The sequence below is a fragment of the Oryza glaberrima genome, chromosome 6, assembly GCF_000147395.1.
Source record: "Oryza glaberrima chromosome 6, OglaRS2, whole genome shotgun sequence".
Classification (NCBI taxonomy): domain Eukaryota; kingdom Viridiplantae; phylum Streptophyta; class Magnoliopsida; order Poales; family Poaceae; genus Oryza; species Oryza glaberrima.
The window spans coordinates 18,727,649-18,743,854 of NC_068331.1; the positions used below are offsets into that span (position 1 = coordinate 18,727,649).

The 16,206-nt window shown below is 47.7% G+C and overlaps 4 protein-coding genes across 4 annotated transcripts; 2 read left to right on the top strand and 2 right to left on the bottom strand.

The window, feature by feature from the left end:
• Nucleotides 1–1,621: 1,621 nt before the first annotated feature.
• Nucleotides 1,622–3,121, bottom strand: LOC127778136 (peroxidase 22.3-like). Its single transcript, XM_052304796.1, has 2 exons — nucleotides 2,704–3,121; nucleotides 1,622–2,609 (listed from the first exon to the last, which is right to left on the bottom strand). The coding sequence occupies exons 1-2, from the start codon at nucleotides 2,947–2,949 to the stop codon at nucleotides 1,839–1,841; spliced, it is 1,017 nt and encodes a 338-aa protein (XP_052160756.1). The 5' UTR covers nucleotides 2,950–3,121; the 3' UTR covers nucleotides 1,622–1,838.
• Nucleotides 3,122–5,730: 2,609 nt separating this feature from the next.
• LOC127776967 (uncharacterized) lies at nucleotides 5,731–7,065 on the top strand. Its single transcript, XM_052303508.1, has 3 exons — nucleotides 5,731–5,787; nucleotides 6,285–6,689; nucleotides 6,783–7,065. The coding sequence occupies exons 1-3, from the start codon at nucleotides 5,731–5,733 to the stop codon at nucleotides 7,050–7,052; spliced, it is 732 nt and encodes a 243-aa protein (XP_052159468.1). The 3' UTR covers nucleotides 7,053–7,065.
• Nucleotides 7,066–9,213: 2,148 nt separating this feature from the next.
• LOC127778137 (peroxidase 2-like) lies at nucleotides 9,214–10,854 on the bottom strand. Its single transcript, XM_052304797.1, has 2 exons — nucleotides 10,486–10,854; nucleotides 9,214–10,394 (listed from the first exon to the last, which is right to left on the bottom strand). Exons 1-2 carry the CDS (start codon nucleotides 10,729–10,731, stop codon nucleotides 9,624–9,626), a joined length of 1,017 nt encoding a protein of 338 aa, XP_052160757.1. The 5' UTR covers nucleotides 10,732–10,854; the 3' UTR covers nucleotides 9,214–9,623.
• Nucleotides 10,855–11,438: 584 nt separating this feature from the next.
• Nucleotides 11,439–13,577, top strand: LOC127778138 (uncharacterized). Its single transcript, XM_052304798.1, has 2 exons — nucleotides 11,439–12,431; nucleotides 12,948–13,577. Exons 1-2 carry the CDS (start codon nucleotides 11,914–11,916, stop codon nucleotides 13,312–13,314), a joined length of 885 nt encoding a protein of 294 aa, XP_052160758.1. The 5' UTR covers nucleotides 11,439–11,913; the 3' UTR covers nucleotides 13,315–13,577.
• Nucleotides 13,578–16,206: the final 2,629 nt, after the last annotated feature.

The window sequence follows — 16,206 nt, forward strand, 5'->3', positions numbered from 1 at the left end:
ATAATTTCCAAATAAAATTTGTCTCAATCCGTGTCCATATGAAAAGGTTAAGTTAAATTATGAGACGACAATTTTTTTATTGCAACGAATTTATTGATCGTGGCAACAAAAAATAGTGAAAAGTACCATGTACTATATAAATTGCCACAAAAATTAAAATTGTGGCGATATAACATGTTTTGCAACCGTACGAATTTTTTGTGGCGATATCTTATTTTCTATTACAACAAAAGTACTAAATAAAACAACGAATGTAGATCATTGCAATAAAAATATTTATTTGCCACAGAAAAAATATCATTGCAATAGTATAATATATTGCTACGAATTATTTTTTGTTGTAATAATTTGGTGGCAATAGCTCAATTATATTGTAGTGGCTGCCGCTCGCACTGCATCACTCAGCCGTCAACAACCGAAGATGGCAATCGGCACAGAATTGAATGAGAGGGGCGGCGGTGAGCGAGGAGATCAAGATGGGAGTCGCGACTGCGTCGGCGCGTGGACCCGAGCTAAGCCGCGGGTTTCGTCATCGCGCTGCACCTGGAGCCGAGGCAACAAATGTCTTCTTGCATGCGTCCGGTAGGTCGGTTGTCCAAGCGTCATTCAGCGTGACCGAGTTGCAGTGCCTGGAGTTTATAACCAGTATGGCACCAAAATTTTCTCCGAAGGAGGAGAGATTGCATCCAGTGTATTTTGTACAGTGGGCCCCATATACTTTGTATTTTTTACATGAATGGGACAGATGTGTCTAGGTGCACCAATAGATGGTTTCAAGCCTGCTGTACCTCACCTACAGATGCACCAACACATTCATCACTTATGGAGGCTTTAGAAGAACAGGGCAATATAGATATTTTGCATAGCTTTCTCTCCTTAGCTGACCAGATATTATATTTTAGGGAGAATTGCAAATATGCCACAACTTTCAACCCCTAATTCGAAATAGTCATTATAAAAACACAAACTGCAAATTTAAAACTGAAGTTGATTTTCTGTGCTTCTGTTTGCCACTGCCGTCCAAACTGATGTAATTAATAGGACAAAAATAATTAATAGAAGGGTAAATTGGAACCATGCCATTATAATTTTGTAAAGTTTAAGATATGCCATCGGTATTTCAATGACATGTAGGACCCACATGAGTCAATGACATGTGGGTCAGGATGGCATATCTTAAATTTTGCAAAATTATAATGGAATGGTTCCAATTTTCCCTTAATTGAAATACAAAGCAACTTGATAAGACTGTTTTGCCCTTGGTTAAGTTTATGTCCTCCCGGCCCTAGGTCCCGACCTAACCACAAGCCAGAACGATCCCCTCCTTCTACCTCTATGAACCATAGATCCCAAATCCTATCATACCTTTTAAATCGTGAGCAAATAAAAATAAAATCAGTTGCAATGAAGTAAGTGATGGCAATGAAGAAAGAGCTGATGGATTTTGGCGAGTAGGCGACGGCAGGTGGCGGGTGTTGTGGTGGTCGGTGTTAGAATATATGGTAGTTAGAGTTATATTAGGATAAGATTGATTTGTGTGGATTACTTCCATATCTGTAATCTTTCCTTATCTCCTCTCTGTATATTTGTCAAATATTTGCATTATTCCTGTCTTCCCTGTACTATCCAACATAGTATCAGAGCGGGCATTGTGCATGTATGCGAGTGATTGAACTTCCAGGGCAAAGTGATCTCCCATACATCATAAAAAAAATGAATAAACAAATGAAGTACAAAAGAATAATACAGCTTACAGTTTGTTGTACAATTAAATCGAAAGGAATTTCACACTTACAAATGATTCCAAAATAATTGTGTTGTACTTAATAGTATGGGCATCAATAATGGGTGTTGGCCACCGAGCACTTGAGCCTGACCTCCGCCGGAGTCCACCAATGCTTTGGGCGTATGTTCCCCATCTTCACCATCGCTCTTGTGAAGTCGGCGAAGAACACGTTGCCGTTCATGGCGTACGTCTTCACCAGGTCGCCGGTCTCGCACCCCTGGGTGTAGAGCTCCTGGTCGGATGTGAGGAGCCCGCGCCTCGCAAGCAAGTCGATGTAGTAGGCGTTGTCGAACTTGGCCGGCGTCCGCTCGTCGAACGGCGCCGTGGCGTTGCCGTGCTTCTGCTCGCACTCCTGCCGGCGTTGCGCCGCGAAGGATGGGTCGATGCTGTCGCCGCCCTGGCCAACGCGGCTGTAGATGCGGTCGTCGTAGTTCTTGCAGTCATGTGCCACGCCGACGGTATGCGCACCGGAGAGCGCGGTGAGGTCGCGCTCGTCGAGGCCGTTCTTCTCGAACATCCTGATGAGTTCGGCCAGGCTGTCTTTCGGGTTCGGGAGATCCTCTTTGGCCATGTCTATGCTGGCGGTGAGGGAGTCCTTGCGGCCGAGGAGCACGCCCCAGCTGGGCCCACCGAGCATGGCGACGGCGTCGCGGGCGGCGAGCGCGAGAACATCGGCGCAGGACACGGTGGCCGGGCAGCTGCGCTCGAGCTCGGACTTGATGCCGTCGATCACGTCGAAGCCGGCGAGGGTGGCGTTGGGCTCGGCATCCTTCTCGCTCTCCATGGAGTCCGTAGCGTTCAGAAGGATGGAGGCATCACAACCCTGCAATGCATGTCACCGATGATTGTTAGACAAAAGCATTCGTGATTCTTCTAATGGTGGCCTCCTCGTACGATCGAGAGATTGTTGTGCTTACATTGACGAAGCAGTCGTGGAAGAAAAGGCGGAGGATGGCCGGCGCCGTGCGGGGGTCGGCGGCGGCGTGGCGCTCCATGACCGAGCGGATGATGCTCTGCGCGTTGGGGCACGTCTCGTCGTAGTAACTCTCCGTGAACTCCTCATGACCGAAGGGATTTGGAAATCCCTGAGCGGCGGAGGCGAGAGCCGCGACAGCGACGAGCAGAGCTACCGAAGCGACGCCGCCCTTACACCTAAACGCCATGGCTGATGACCTCACCTCCTTCCGGCCTCGAGAGATCGATCACGATCGACAAGCTCCGAAACGAGATATCGGGCGAGCCCTAGCTTAAGAATTAGCTTTCTGCTGACAAGCTCCGAAGTGATATGGTGAGCTCTGCTGCTGCTGCTGATTGGAGATGTTGTGGTGGATGGTGAGTACTTAGCATGCATCGAATGGCGTGAGTTATATAGGTGGCTAGTTCACGCGTGGCGTGTCCCCAAGCTGCGCGCGCGCTCGTGCTTGGGAGAATACGAGAGCGCACGACGACGGGGTCCTGGTCTGCAAGAGTGCAAAGCTCGTGCTCACTTGGCGGCAACTCGTGACGAGGTCGCCAACAAGAGGAAAAATGGGAAAGGAGAGAAAAAACGTAAGCAAACAAAAGTTACAAAACAAAACAAAACGTGTATCACTCAAATAGTATATTAGTAACAAGTTGTCACGTACCAACCCAATGTTGTCAAATAATTCAGTGGTCACACATCGTACACTTGCAGTAAGCATCAATGAATTGATAAAAGGTTATACACACACTACTACTACTACTACTACTACTACTACAGAAAAGATAAAACGTGCTGGTTCAAAAACCCTAATAGGTGTTGGTTTTCTTAACAGGCACAAAGAAGACGGCACTGATGATACTTGTCATCGGTGCCGGTTCTAAAACAGGTTTCGAGGTCAAAACCGATACTTATATGGTCCTAATAGGTGCCGGTTTTTTATGGCAAGACAAAGGTGCCGGTTTTTGTCTAGAATTGATACCTTTGTCTTGTCATAAAAAACCGGCACCTATGTGTAGGGCCCACCATCAGACTTAAAAAGCACTATTGAAATAAAGGTGCCGATTTTTTGTCGAGAATCGGCACCTTTGTCTTGTCATAAAAAAACCAGCATCTATGTATAGGGCCCACCAACGGCTAGTGTGGAAGGGAGAAGATTAAAGGTGCCGGCTTTCAGTCGAGAACCGGCACCTTTATCTTGTCATAAAAAACCGGCACCTATGTGTAGGGCCCGTCGTCGGGCATGAAAAGCATTATTGGAACACCTTTGTCTTTTGGGTTGAGAACCGGCACCTTTGTCTTAAAACCGGCACCTATGTGTGGGGCCCACCAACGGCTAGTGTGGGAGGGAGAAGATTAAAGGTGCTGGTTTTGGGTCTAGAACTGGCACCTTTCACTAACACAAGTTTTAGGTGCGGTTTTATTTAAAAACCAGCACCTATTTGAATATAAAGGTGCCGGTTTTGAATATTTGGCGCGTGGGGGTGGGTGCATGGGCGGGAAAGGCATTATAGGTGCCGGTTTTTGGTGTGTCGGCATGTATAGTGGCGACACCTATTTGCCTTTTTATATGAGTGACATCGCCACTGGACGGACGCGTGCTAGATTTTGATCGAAACATATATCGTCGGAATATATGAATTATACTGTCCACATCTCTTAATTATTTTGTTAAGCAGGGACCTAATCATTTGGTGACTTCTCAAGTTCTGATTCGATGCATGCATCATCTGTAGTTATTCAAGAAAAGGAACTCGCGCGATGATGACCGATCGATCCTTGATCTATTCCAAGTCTCCAACGAGGCAGGTGGACAAGGACTGGTTTTCACTAAAAAATAATCTTTGATGGTGAGGCTAGTTTTTATTTGGAATTAATAAATTAAGCTGCAGGCACGTATCTGCAGCTTTCTTTGTCCGAAATAGATCGAGCTGATTATTTGGACCACCGCGTAAGAATTCATGCGATGAACATTCCGAATGCTGAATGCCTGTGTTTGAGTTTTGAAAGGTTAATTCTGATCACGGTCACACAGTTACTGTGATGAATTCGTACATGGATTCATATTCGGAATAAGTTCACTTTGTGACCCTCAAAAGTGATCGAAATCTAATCCGTGACCCTAAATCATAAAACCGGATATTTCGACCCCAAACACTCAAAACCAGTGCAATTTGACTCCTTTGACGGTTTTGGAGGGTGGTTTTACTGACGTGACACCCATGTGGCGGTATTGACCGGGTCTCCTTTACACGTAGGGATGACGTGGTGTTTAGGTGGCATGTAGAATAAAAAATATGTGTGGGACCCATTTGTCATTGACACGTAAAAAGAAATTGTGGGACTCACGTGTCCCTTCTCTCTCTCCCCTCCCTCCTCGCCGCTCCTCTCTCTCTCCCGCGGCGGGCGGTGAGGGCCAGAGCAGCGGCGGGCGGAGACGGCGGCAAGCGGCGGAGGCGTGGCGGCCTGCGAGAGGCAAAGATGAGGGAGTGGCGGCAGTAGGCACTGGAGCGGTAACAGCGGCGGTGCCGGGGCTAAGCTCCACCGCCTCCTCACTGTAACTCCCCGATTTTTGTTCCGATTAAAAATCATTAAATAATGCATTTTCTAGAAATCATATTAAAAGTTAAAGCAATTTAATCAAGTGAATTATAGAGGGAATTGAAAATTTCCTTCAAAAATCATGGCCGGGAATATTTTGTAATATTCTTTGTGCCCTAAAATACTCTCTAAAATTTCCCGCGAATTTTCGGAGCTCAAGAAGTAATTTTAAAGTTACAAAATTCATTTAATCAATTTAAATAAAAAGAAAAACCAAACAAAACCCCTCCCCTCCTCCCTTTGGGCTCGGCCCAGTCTCCCTCCTTCGGGCCGGCCCAGCTCGCTCCATTCCCCTCCAAAGTCCACATAATCCCCCCTCTCCCCCTCTGGCCAACAAGCTTCTTCCCCATTCCCCAACCTCCAGCCCGGGCCAGCAACCGCCATGGCCACCCGAGCCGCCCACGTCGCCGTCGATTCCAGCCCTCCCGCTCGCGCCATCGTGCCCAAACCGAGAGGGATCGGATCCCCTCCACTCCTCCACTCAAATCCCCCACTCTCCCCGAGAAAATCGGCGCCGAGCCGATCCACTCGCCCACATCGCCAGAGTCCCACGCCGCCGCCCGTTGCCGCCCCGTCCGGCCATGTTCTCCCCTCCCTGAGCCTATAAAAATGCTCCTCGCACCACCCTCTCCCTTTTTCCCCATTTTCCCGAGCTCCCCGCGCCTTCCACCGCTCTTCTCGTGTCGATCCCCATCGCCGTCGCTTGCCGGCGCCCTCCAACCGCCCGCCACCACTGCTCTAGCTGCGCCCGCACTCCACAGCTACCACCATCGGCATCGCCGCGCCGAGCTCCACCCCAGCCCATACTCCATTCTCCCTCTCCGCCTCCGAAACGCCGCCCCCACGCGCACCACCTCTCTCCGCCGCTACCGACGACTCCAGCCGCGCGCCACTGCCGCCCTGGCCATCGCTGCTCTGCGCCGCCGCCACCACTAGCTACGCCACCCCTCCCCACACACCGGCCGCTCCTTTATTTACCCGAATCACCACCGCAATCACCCCTCCACCACGAACCCGAGCTCCACCACCTCCCGTCGCGTCCATCCGCACCTTGCCGCCACCCCTAACCACCCCGCGCAGCATCGAGGCTACTGTCGGCATCACCGTGCCGAGTACCACCCCGGCATCCACTTTGCTTCCCCAGATCACCACTGCAACCACCCCTCCGCCGCGAACCTGAGGTCACCGCCGCATTTGCCACCTCCAGCCACGCCGCGCCGCCTCTCCGGTCCACCCCGTGCTGTGCCGCCGCCTTCCTCGGCACCGCAGCCATCGTGCCTAGCCCAGCCACCCCTCCACATTCGCAAAAAGGTCGCCGGAGCTCCGCTCCCTCCGCTCAAGGTGAGCTCCATCTCGTGTTGTCACCGCTAGCCATTGTTTCTTGCCGCTCCGGTCGCCCTTTCTCCTCCCTAATCCCTCCTTTCTCTTCCTCAGATCGAGGCCGGGCCCGTCCGCCCATTCCCGCACGCTGCCCATCGCCGGAGCTCCGCCGCCTTCCTTTGCCCCGAGCTCCGCCGGCCGCCTCTTGTTGTCGTCTCGGTGCCGCGCCCCTCGGTGAGCGCCGCCTTCATCTCCGCCTCCTCCTCCTCTCCCTCTTTGCCGCCCTCCACGCGCCGTCCCGCGCCGCCGCTCGCCGCCGGTGGTCGCGCCGCCGCGCGCGCCATCGCTCGGCCGAGCCAGCTCTGTGCTGCGCTCCTGCGCTAGCCGCCGCCCAGCCTCCCTCGGCCGTCCGATCGCCCTCGGCCGATCTAGGATATCGGGTTCGTGCCCGCGTGAGCAGGTCGCCACCGTGGACTCGGTCCATGGTGGACCGGTTCCCCCATGTGTCGCTGACGTGTGGGGCCCACCCCTTTGTGGACGCGGTCCGCCCCTCACCCCTTTGAAGACCTCAGCAAGCCTTTCCTTTGAGAAAACAAATCATTAATTACGTCATAAATCAATAATAATTCCAAAAATCCATTTAAATGGCTCAAAATTTCTAAAATTCATATCTAATTCATACAAACTCCAAATTGAGCCGCTCAACTTGCAAAATTCATCTAAAAGTGAGCTCTACATGTTTGTTTACATTTTATGTACTGTTTACTTGGTTTTTGTTAGGGTTTTTTCTCATTTTGCGTGCTAGCGTGTAGAATCCGCCGTTTCGGAAGTCCACAGTTGCATGAAAAAGAGTTCAAAAGATCAAAGTGAAGAAGCAAGGCAAGTCACACATTCCCATTGAGCATGTTGATCCCGATTTATAAATGATTTACCGTTTGCAAATAAATATGCATGTTTTGCTAATTACATGGGATCAGGGTATAACCTATCTGCTCGCTTGTGCCATGTTTACTTGTTACCCGTCCTTTATCAACCCTGGGTGATAATTTATCTAGCTCATGATACTTATGTTGATCTAGCTAGAATTATATATGCTTAGCCATGCTTAGTTACCACTAGCTCACATAATGGGATAATTACAGTATTAGATCTTTTAGTATCATGACGAGCTGCGTGCTCGAGACACCCGACCATGTTTCATAGGTCGTAATTATCCAACTAAAATTCGATTGAATGGTCGGCTGTGGGTGCATGGTTTTGCTAGTCGCACCCATGACAATTAAGGCCTAGTTGACGGGAAACTATGGAAGACTTACAGTGCTTGCAAGCGATCGGTCTTGGACAGCTTGCCTCCACATCTTCTTGCGAAGGTAAAAGCAGAATCAATGGCATGGAGATTGCTGTTAATTCTATCCTCTCCGGTTAGGACTTTGTAAATCACCCAACCCGTAGAGATATTTTCCATAATTCATGACAGATTCCTACAACGCACACGGAAACAATCCGTGTATATGAAGGTATACCATACTCGTATATTCTATAAGTTGTAGGGTAGGAGATATGCCTTATCCGTAACCATGGCACAAACGAATGTTTCACAAGAGATTTAACATGTTGCTTATTTTCCTATGCAATTGACCATAGGAATTGTTGATGTTTTATATCAGCAAGAAGTATACGAAACCTAAAAGTGAATGGATATAAGACCTAAAAGTGGACGGATGTGGAAGACAAGGGCTTAGATAAGTTCAGACCCTCTCGGTGAGAGGTTATCCTCTACTCCTGTCCTGTTTGGTGGATTGAATTTGTCAGATTGTATTAATCATGTGATCTTTGGTTTTTATCTGGATGCCCTTGAGGGAGCCCCCTACCTACCTTATATGTTGGGGAGAAGGTTATAGAGAGGAAAAGTTAGCTGGATACTACTTCATTTTCCTAATATATAAATGATAGTATTCAGCCAGGGCTTTATGCCATGTTTTAGGATACAAGACAACATAGGGATCGAGTCCTACTCTATTATATATTAAATGGATCCGACCTCTGTAGTCAAATATGTAGGCAGATTCCCGGTACCCATAACCTCCATAGGAATGTATTCCAATGAAATTTGCTATTATCTTCCTGTGAATCAAATGGTTCAATTAATTATCTAATTTACGATTCAATTATATTATTGCATTCCTTATAATTAAATATTTATAACACGATCTCACGTGATGGTTAAAAAAATTAGAGTTGTTGCACTCGAAATTTGTTCCCCCTTTGTCAAAACGTTTCAACTCACTATGTAAAATGTATGAGAAAAATAAAACATTCAATGATACTAACTGCAACACTAACAACAACTATATGAAACAGTAATTGCCAACGAGCAAAACATACAAAAAAATCATATAAAAATACCATATTTTGCAAAAACATGATAATGTTGAAACGTTTTAATATCATATTCAAAACATTAAATATTGAAACATTATAAAATACTTACTATAAAATTCGAATAATACCATACAACATTTACAAATTAACTAGTAGTGAAATATCATAACATATCAACTGAAACATTTAAATAAAAAACATGCAAAGTTTAAAAGAAATAAACTAAAAAACTAATTACTACGAGTGTGGTCTTGTTGTAAAAAGATTTAATTACAACGAATTTATTGATGTGATCCGCTAATAGAATATAGAAGTAATTTGAAAGAAAACATTATTTAAAAATGAGTACTCTTTAAAAAAATTATTTATTGATGTGATGTTGCATTGTGCATGCATGCGAGTGGTTGAACATTCAAGGCAAAGTGATCTCCCATACATTATAAAAAAATGAATAAATAAATTGAGGTACAAAAGAATAATACATCTTACAGTTTATTGCACAATTAAATCGAAAGGAATTTCACACTTACAAATGAGTGCAACATAATTGTGTTGTACTCAACAGTATGAGCATCAATAATGTGTGTTGGCCACCGAGCACTTGAGCCTGACCTCCGCCGGAGTCCACCAATGCTTTGGGCGTATGTTCCCCATCTTCACCATCGCTCTTGTGAAGTCGGCGAAGAACACGTTGCCGTTCATGGCGTACGTCTTCACCAGGTCGCCGGTCTCGCAGCCCTGGGTGTAGAGCTCCTGGTCAGAGGTGAGGAGCCCACGCCTCGCGAGCAGGTCGACGTAGTAGGCGTTGTCGAACTTGGCTGGCGTCCGCTCGTCGAACGGTGCCGTGGCCTTGTCGTGCTTCTGCTCGCACTCGTGCCTGCAGAGCGCCGCGAAGGATGGGTCGATGCTGTCGCCGCCCTGGCCGAAGCGGCTGTAGATGCGGTCGTCGTAGTTCTTGCAGTCATGTGCCATGCCGACGGTGTGCGCACCGGAGAGCGCGGTGAGGTCGCGTTCGTCGAGGCCGTTCTTCTCGAACATCCTGATGAGTTCGGCCAGGCTGTCTTTCGGGTTCGGGAGATCCTTGTTGGCCATGTCTATGCTGGCGGTGAGGGAGTCCTTGCGGCCGAGGAGCACGCCCCAGCTGGGCCCGCCGAGCATGGCGACGGCGTCGCGGGCGGCGAGCGCGAGAACATCGGCGCAGGAGACGGTGGCCGGGCAGCTGCGCTCGAGCTCGGACTTGATGCCGTCGATCACGTCGAAGCCGGCGAGGGTGGCGTTGGGCTCGGCATCCTTCTCGCTCTCCATGGAGTCCGTAGCGTTCAGAAGGATGGAGGCATCACAACCCTACAAATGTCACCGATGATTGTTAGACAAAAGCATTCGTGATTCTTCTAATGGTGGCCTCCTCGTACGATGGAGAGATTGTTGTGCTTACATTGACGAAGCAGTCGTGGAAGAAAAGGCGGAGGATGGCCGGCGCCGTGCGGGGGTCGGCGGCGGCGTGGCGCTCCATGACCGAGCGGATGATGCTCTGCGCGTTGGGGCACGTCTCGTCGTAGTAACTCTCCGTGAACTCCTCGTGACCGAAGGGATTTGGAAATCCCTGAGCGGTGGAGGCGAGTGCCGCGACAGCGACGAGCAGAGCAACCCAAGCGACGCCGCCCTTACACCTAAACGCCATGGCTGCTGATGGTTTCCCTATATGGCCTTGAGAGATCGATCACGATCAGATCGATCGAGCCCTAGCTTAATAATTAGCCTTGTGCTGACAAGCTCCGAAGTGATGGTGAGCTCTGCTGCTGCTGCTGCTGATTGGAGGAGATGTTGTGGTTGATGATGAGTACTTAGCATGCAGCGAATCGTTTGCGTTATATAGGTGGCTAGTTCACGCGTGGGCGTGGCGTGTCCCCAACCTGCGCGCGCGCGCGTGCTCGGGAGAATACGAGAGCGCACGACGACGGGGTCCTGGTCTGCAAGAGTGCAAAGCTCGTGCTCACTTGGCGGCAACTCGTGACGAGGTCACCAACAAGAGGAAAAATGGGAAAGGAGAGAAAAAACGTAAGCAAACAAAAGTTACAAAACAAAACAAAACGTGTATCACTCAAATAGTATATTAGTAACAAGTTGTCACGTACCAACCCAATGTTGTCAAATAATTCCAGTCATCGTACATATACATCAATGAATTGATCAAAGGATATATATACATCGCCACTGGACGGGCGCGCGCTAGATTTTGATCGATACATATATCGTCGGAACAAATGAATTATACTGTCGACATCTCTTAATTATTTTATTAAGCAGGGACCTAATCATTTGGTGACTTCTGAAGTCCTGATTCGATGCATGCATGCATCCGTAGTTATTCAAGAAAAGGAACTCGGTGATGACGACCGATCGATCCTTGATCTATTCCAAGTCTCCAACGAGGCAGGTGGACAAGGACTGATTTTCACTAAAAAAATAATCTTTGATGGTGAGGCCAGTTTTTATTTGGAATTAATTAATTAAGCTGCAAGCACGTCTCTGTAGCTTTGTTGTCCGAAATAGATCGAGCTGATTATTTGGACCACCGCGTAAGAATTCATGCGATGAGCATTCCGAATGCTGAATGCATATGTTCGAGTTTTGAAAGGTTCTGATCACAATCACACAGTTGCTGTGATGAATTCGTCATGGATTCATATTCAACCTCATATCCATATAGGAAAAAGTACACTGAAGGTCCCTCAACTTGTCATCGAGTTACAAAATCGTCTCCCAACCACAAAACCAGATATCCGGCGTCCCTTAACTAATCAAAACCGGTCACAATAGATCCTTCGATGGTTTTGAAACCGGTTTTATCCTTGGGATCTATATGGACCCCACATGTCAGGGTGACCATGTCAGCTCCTACTCTCTTTCCCTCTTCTCTTTCTCTGTTTCTCTCCTTCCTCTCGCTCTCTACTACCGCATGGGCGCGCTAGGGCTAGCGCCCACGGCGGCGCGCGGGCTCGCCGGCTCCCCACCCCCCTCGTGCGGGCCGGCAGGCGGGGCGAGGCAGGAAAGGGCGGCCGGCGACGGGCGGCGGGGTGGTGTGGCGGCGCTGCGGCGACGGACGCGGAGGTGGAAGCGGGCACCGTGGAAGAGGCACCGCGGCGATGCGTCGCGTTGTTTGTTGTTGTCGCCGCCAACGCTTCGATCCCTCTGTGACTCGCCGGAGTGGCACCACTTGAAGAGGAAGGATACGGGGAGCCCATCTCTCGCCTCCATTCTCCTCATCCTCTCCACTGCGGCGCGTCGCGGTGGCCTCCTAGCGCCATTTCCTCCACCAATTGGAAGCAGCAGAAGCGGAAGCCCGTCGCCCGCCTGGATCAAGCTCAAGGCCATGGAGTAGTCAGTACCAATCCCTTGCTGTCCATTGCTACCTACCTGTATTTAGTTTGCCCTTGCATTTATGTCTCTATATATGTCAGATTTTTTGATTAGTCAATTGAATTGCTGAGGCGTGCGATGGATTTTCATGTGGTCTGTCCCAGTGATGAGCAGTTTAGTAATCTGAGCACTTGATTCAGTTCAGTTGGTGCTCCCTCCACGGCATGTCGACGTTATGCTGCTTGTGAGGTTGAAGGAACCGATCGATCGATATTTCCATATGCACTGTTGAGAAAGGTGTTTTGAGGGACAGACTTGATTCAGTTCAGTTTGCTTCTTCTTATTTCACATTAGTGTTTTCATCTTCTTTTTTACTTCGGGGTGATATTTTCTTTTGTCTTAAATCCTTTTTCTGGTGGAATGAAGTTGGAGCCCAGCCCAGGCTTTGGTTTTCCCCTATCAGATTCAGTCCTAATTGCTTGTTTGTTTGTCAGTTATGATCAGTTACTTATTCTGATGATTCCAATTTTGCTGTAGCTCATGTTTGGGCAGGAATCGCAGCAGGAGGCGGCGTGGAGCTTCGAAAGGCGGACGTACTTGCGCGGGTGGAGTGGACTACTGTGCCGCCTTGCTCAGCTCCGGCTTCTCCGACCACCTCCCGCCGCTCGCCGCAGTGACCAGAGACCCCTGCTCCTCCTCCCACGGCGCCGTCGTCCCGTCCACGTTCGCCGCCAAGCAGGCTCGCACGAGCGCCAACGGCGGCGTCATGAACTTCACCTTCTTCTCTAGGCCTATGCAGCGGCCCTCCGGCGGTGAGAGCAAGTCGGCGACCGCGTCAGCGGTGGGCATCTCGACCGTCCCCATCGAGTCGACGGTGGTGCGCAGGCGGCGACGAACCGGCTGATGGCGAGGAGGACAGAGAGATGAGGAAGGGAGAGAAGAGGGGAGAGGAGGCTGACGTGGATAAATCTGACATGTGGGGCCCACGTGAGTTCCACGCTGACTCAGCCGTCACGTAGACCGAAACCGGGGTCAACACCACAAAGGATCTTGGATGACCGATTTTGTATAGTTAAGGGACCTTGTATATCTGGTTTTGCAGTTCGAGGACGTTTTTTATCCCAATGACAAGTTGAGGGACCTTCGGTCTACTTTTCCCCTTCCTTATATGAACTTTCGGCCCAACATTCCTGCTTCATCGTCAGCTCGTCACTGGCCGTTCTCTAAGCCCAATTAGCTAGCCTGCCGTTAACACCGGCCCATCGTCGTCCTCTTCCGTGGCCGAAGCCGAAGCCACCTTATCGGTGCAATTGATCTTGATTGAGTTGCATTTTGCAATTTTATTCGAAGCAGACTCGTGTTAAACTAGCCAGAAATTGCTAAGTACTTGTTCTCATGGATCAGAAAACTAAAGCTGATATAGCTGTTGATCTGAGCAATACCTGCATGGCTGCATCATTGAATTATACACAACCGTCCTAAATAAACAAGAAGGAATAAATCTACATAACCCCCTAACCTATTACCAGGTGATTACTTAACCCCCTCACCTAACAAACCAGGTATTTAACCCCCTAACCTTACTAAAACCATTTAATTAACCCTAGGCCACACTTGACCAGCCTGCCACGGTGGATCGACGCGTGTGTGGAGGATGGCGTGAATAAAACACGAGCGGTTCTCTCATCGTTTTCCTTGGCACCTCCTCTCTCTTACATACACACAGTCGCACGAGCGCAACTCCGACGAGGCGAACAAGCTGCTGATGACAGGCAGTAGATCCACTTGATTGGATTGCAGGGTGAGGTAAAGGTGAGTCTCCACAACCCGTTTCTGTGTTTTTTTTTTTCCAACCAGGTTATCTCTTCAAGGATTAGGGTTAATTCTACAAGGTCTTTTAGTGGTGGGTTATGTATTTTCTTTGTGAAATTTGGATAGTGCTATATTGTAGGTAGTAAAATTCTCATCCCTTTTTGTGAATTTCTCGATAATTTTACTATCTTGATGACTTTGGGGTTTAGGGCTTATGAACACAGAAATTTGCTCCTATGTTGGTACCAGAGGACACATAAATTTGCTCTGTTTGTGTATGATCTTGCTTTGTTTTTTTGAAGACTAACGTAGGCTAGAAGCCTCAAATAATATATACTGTACGATCTTGCTGGTTGTAGTAATTTAATCTCAACAAAAGTTAGGATTATTTTTTTTCTTATTTTTGCGGGAATGGATCCATCAGATTTTCTTCCGGTCATGTTTCACTATGGTGGGGAATTCATGTTTTCTAGGGGGCAATTGTATTATGTGGCAGAGCGTACTGCATTGTCATACATAGAGCTTGACAAGTTATCTTTACCTGAGATTATAGGTTTCCTCGGTGACCACATGCTAGTTAGTGGTTTATTACACTTGCATTGGCTATATCCTGGAAAGCAGTTGTCAAATGGGCTAAGGTTTTTGCTTGATGACAATGCTTGCATAGAAATGGCAAACCATATGTCTAATAATGGTCAAGTTGCAGACATTTATGTTGAGCATGTAGCAATTGATGAGGGGTAAGATGATAATCAGATTGCTGATTGGCGCTATGACATGGCAGAAGCTGACGATGAAGCGAAATCAGATTCAGAGGCAGAGCTACATCCTACTGTTGTTCTATATACAGATAAGAAGGGAAAATTGAAACCAAGAAGAGCATCATCTCAAATTCTAGAGAAGTCTGAAGATGTAGATAGGCCTGAAAATAAGAGCAACCCTGAAGGGCAAGTATCTGATAGTTCAGACTCAGATTATAGGCAGCCTATAGAGCAAAATAGCTCTGATGATGATGAGGAAGCTGAACAACTTAGGAAATTTGCAAAGGAAATCAAGAGAAACATCAGGGCAAGGAAGCTAGGAGTGCATAACAGCTAGGCTGTAGAGATACTTGATGATGCAAACTTGATCTCAAGCTGAACAACTTGATGTATTGGTTTATTGGGTTGCTACAAAAAGATCTCAATATAAATGATGGAGGTGAAGGATGGGTGATAATTTCTGACTAGCAAAAGGTATGCTTTTTAACTGTTTATCTTTTAACAAAAAGTGCAATGGGTCATAAGTTGTAATAAATATTTTGAATTTTGTTTTGTAGGGACTCTTAAAGGCAGTGGCTGATCTTATCCCTAGAGTAGAACATAGGATGTGTGCAAGGCATATATATGCAAACTAGAGGAAAAAGTACACTAATCAGAAGCTTCAGAAAAAGTTTTGGAACTGTGCAAAGTCATCTTGTAGAGAGCTTTTCAACTACAATAGAGAAAAGCTAGCACAAGACATCCCTCAAGGAGCTAAGGACATGATGACCACCGCACCTGAACATTGGAGCAGGGCATTCTTCTAGCTAGGTTCAAATTGTGAATCCGTTGATAACAACATGTGTGAGTCTTTCAACAACTCTATCATGGATTCAAGGTTCTTTCCAGTCACCTCTATATGAATGAGGCCATAAGATGCAAAGTTATGGTTAGAATTGCTGACAATAGGACAAAGGCAGATAAGTGGCAAGGTACAATATGCCCAAACATATTCAAGAAGCTGAAACTCAACATTGAGATATCTGGCCAATGTTATGTGTTGTGAAATGGACAACATGGATTTGAGATTCAAGAGAAAGAGAAGAGGAAGTACACGGTCAACTTAGAACAAAAAACATGCAGCTGCAGGTATTGGCAACTATCAGGACTACCATGTTGTCATGCTATCAGTGCAATATATAAGGCATCAAAACAATTGGATGACTACGTAGCATCAAGCTTCT

Bases quoted from the DNA above. Each gene is read 5' to 3' on its own strand.
- LOC127778136 (XM_052304796.1), bottom strand. From the start codon at position 2,949: ATGGCGTTTAGGTGTAAGGGCGGCGTCGCTTCGGTAGCTCTGCTCGTC. The intron at 2,610-2,703 runs GTAAGCACAACA...CATGCATTGCAG, and splicing joins TCCACGACTGCTTCGTCAAT to GGTTGTGATGCCTCCATCCT.
- LOC127776967 (XM_052303508.1), top strand. From the start codon at position 5,731: ATGGCCACCCGAGCCGCCCACGTCGCCGTCGATTCCAGCCCTCCCGCT. The intron at 5,788-6,284 runs GTGCCCAAACCG...CGCCACCACTAG, and splicing joins GCCCTCCCGCTCGCGCCATC to CTACGCCACCCCTCCCCACA. The intron at 6,690-6,782 runs GTGAGCTCCATC...TCTCTTCCTCAG, and splicing joins CTCCGCTCCCTCCGCTCAAG to ATCGAGGCCGGGCCCGTCCG.
- LOC127778137 (XM_052304797.1), bottom strand. From the start codon at position 10,731: ATGGCGTTTAGGTGTAAGGGCGGCGTCGCTTGGGTTGCTCTGCTCGTC. The intron at 10,395-10,485 runs GTAAGCACAACA...TGACATTTGTAG, and splicing joins TCCACGACTGCTTCGTCAAT to GGTTGTGATGCCTCCATCCT.
- LOC127778138 (XM_052304798.1), top strand. From the start codon at position 11,914: ATGGACCCCACATGTCAGGGTGACCATGTCAGCTCCTACTCTCTTTCC. The intron at 12,432-12,947 runs GTCAGTACCAAT...ATTTTGCTGTAG, and splicing joins AAGCTCAAGGCCATGGAGTA to CTCATGTTTGGGCAGGAATC.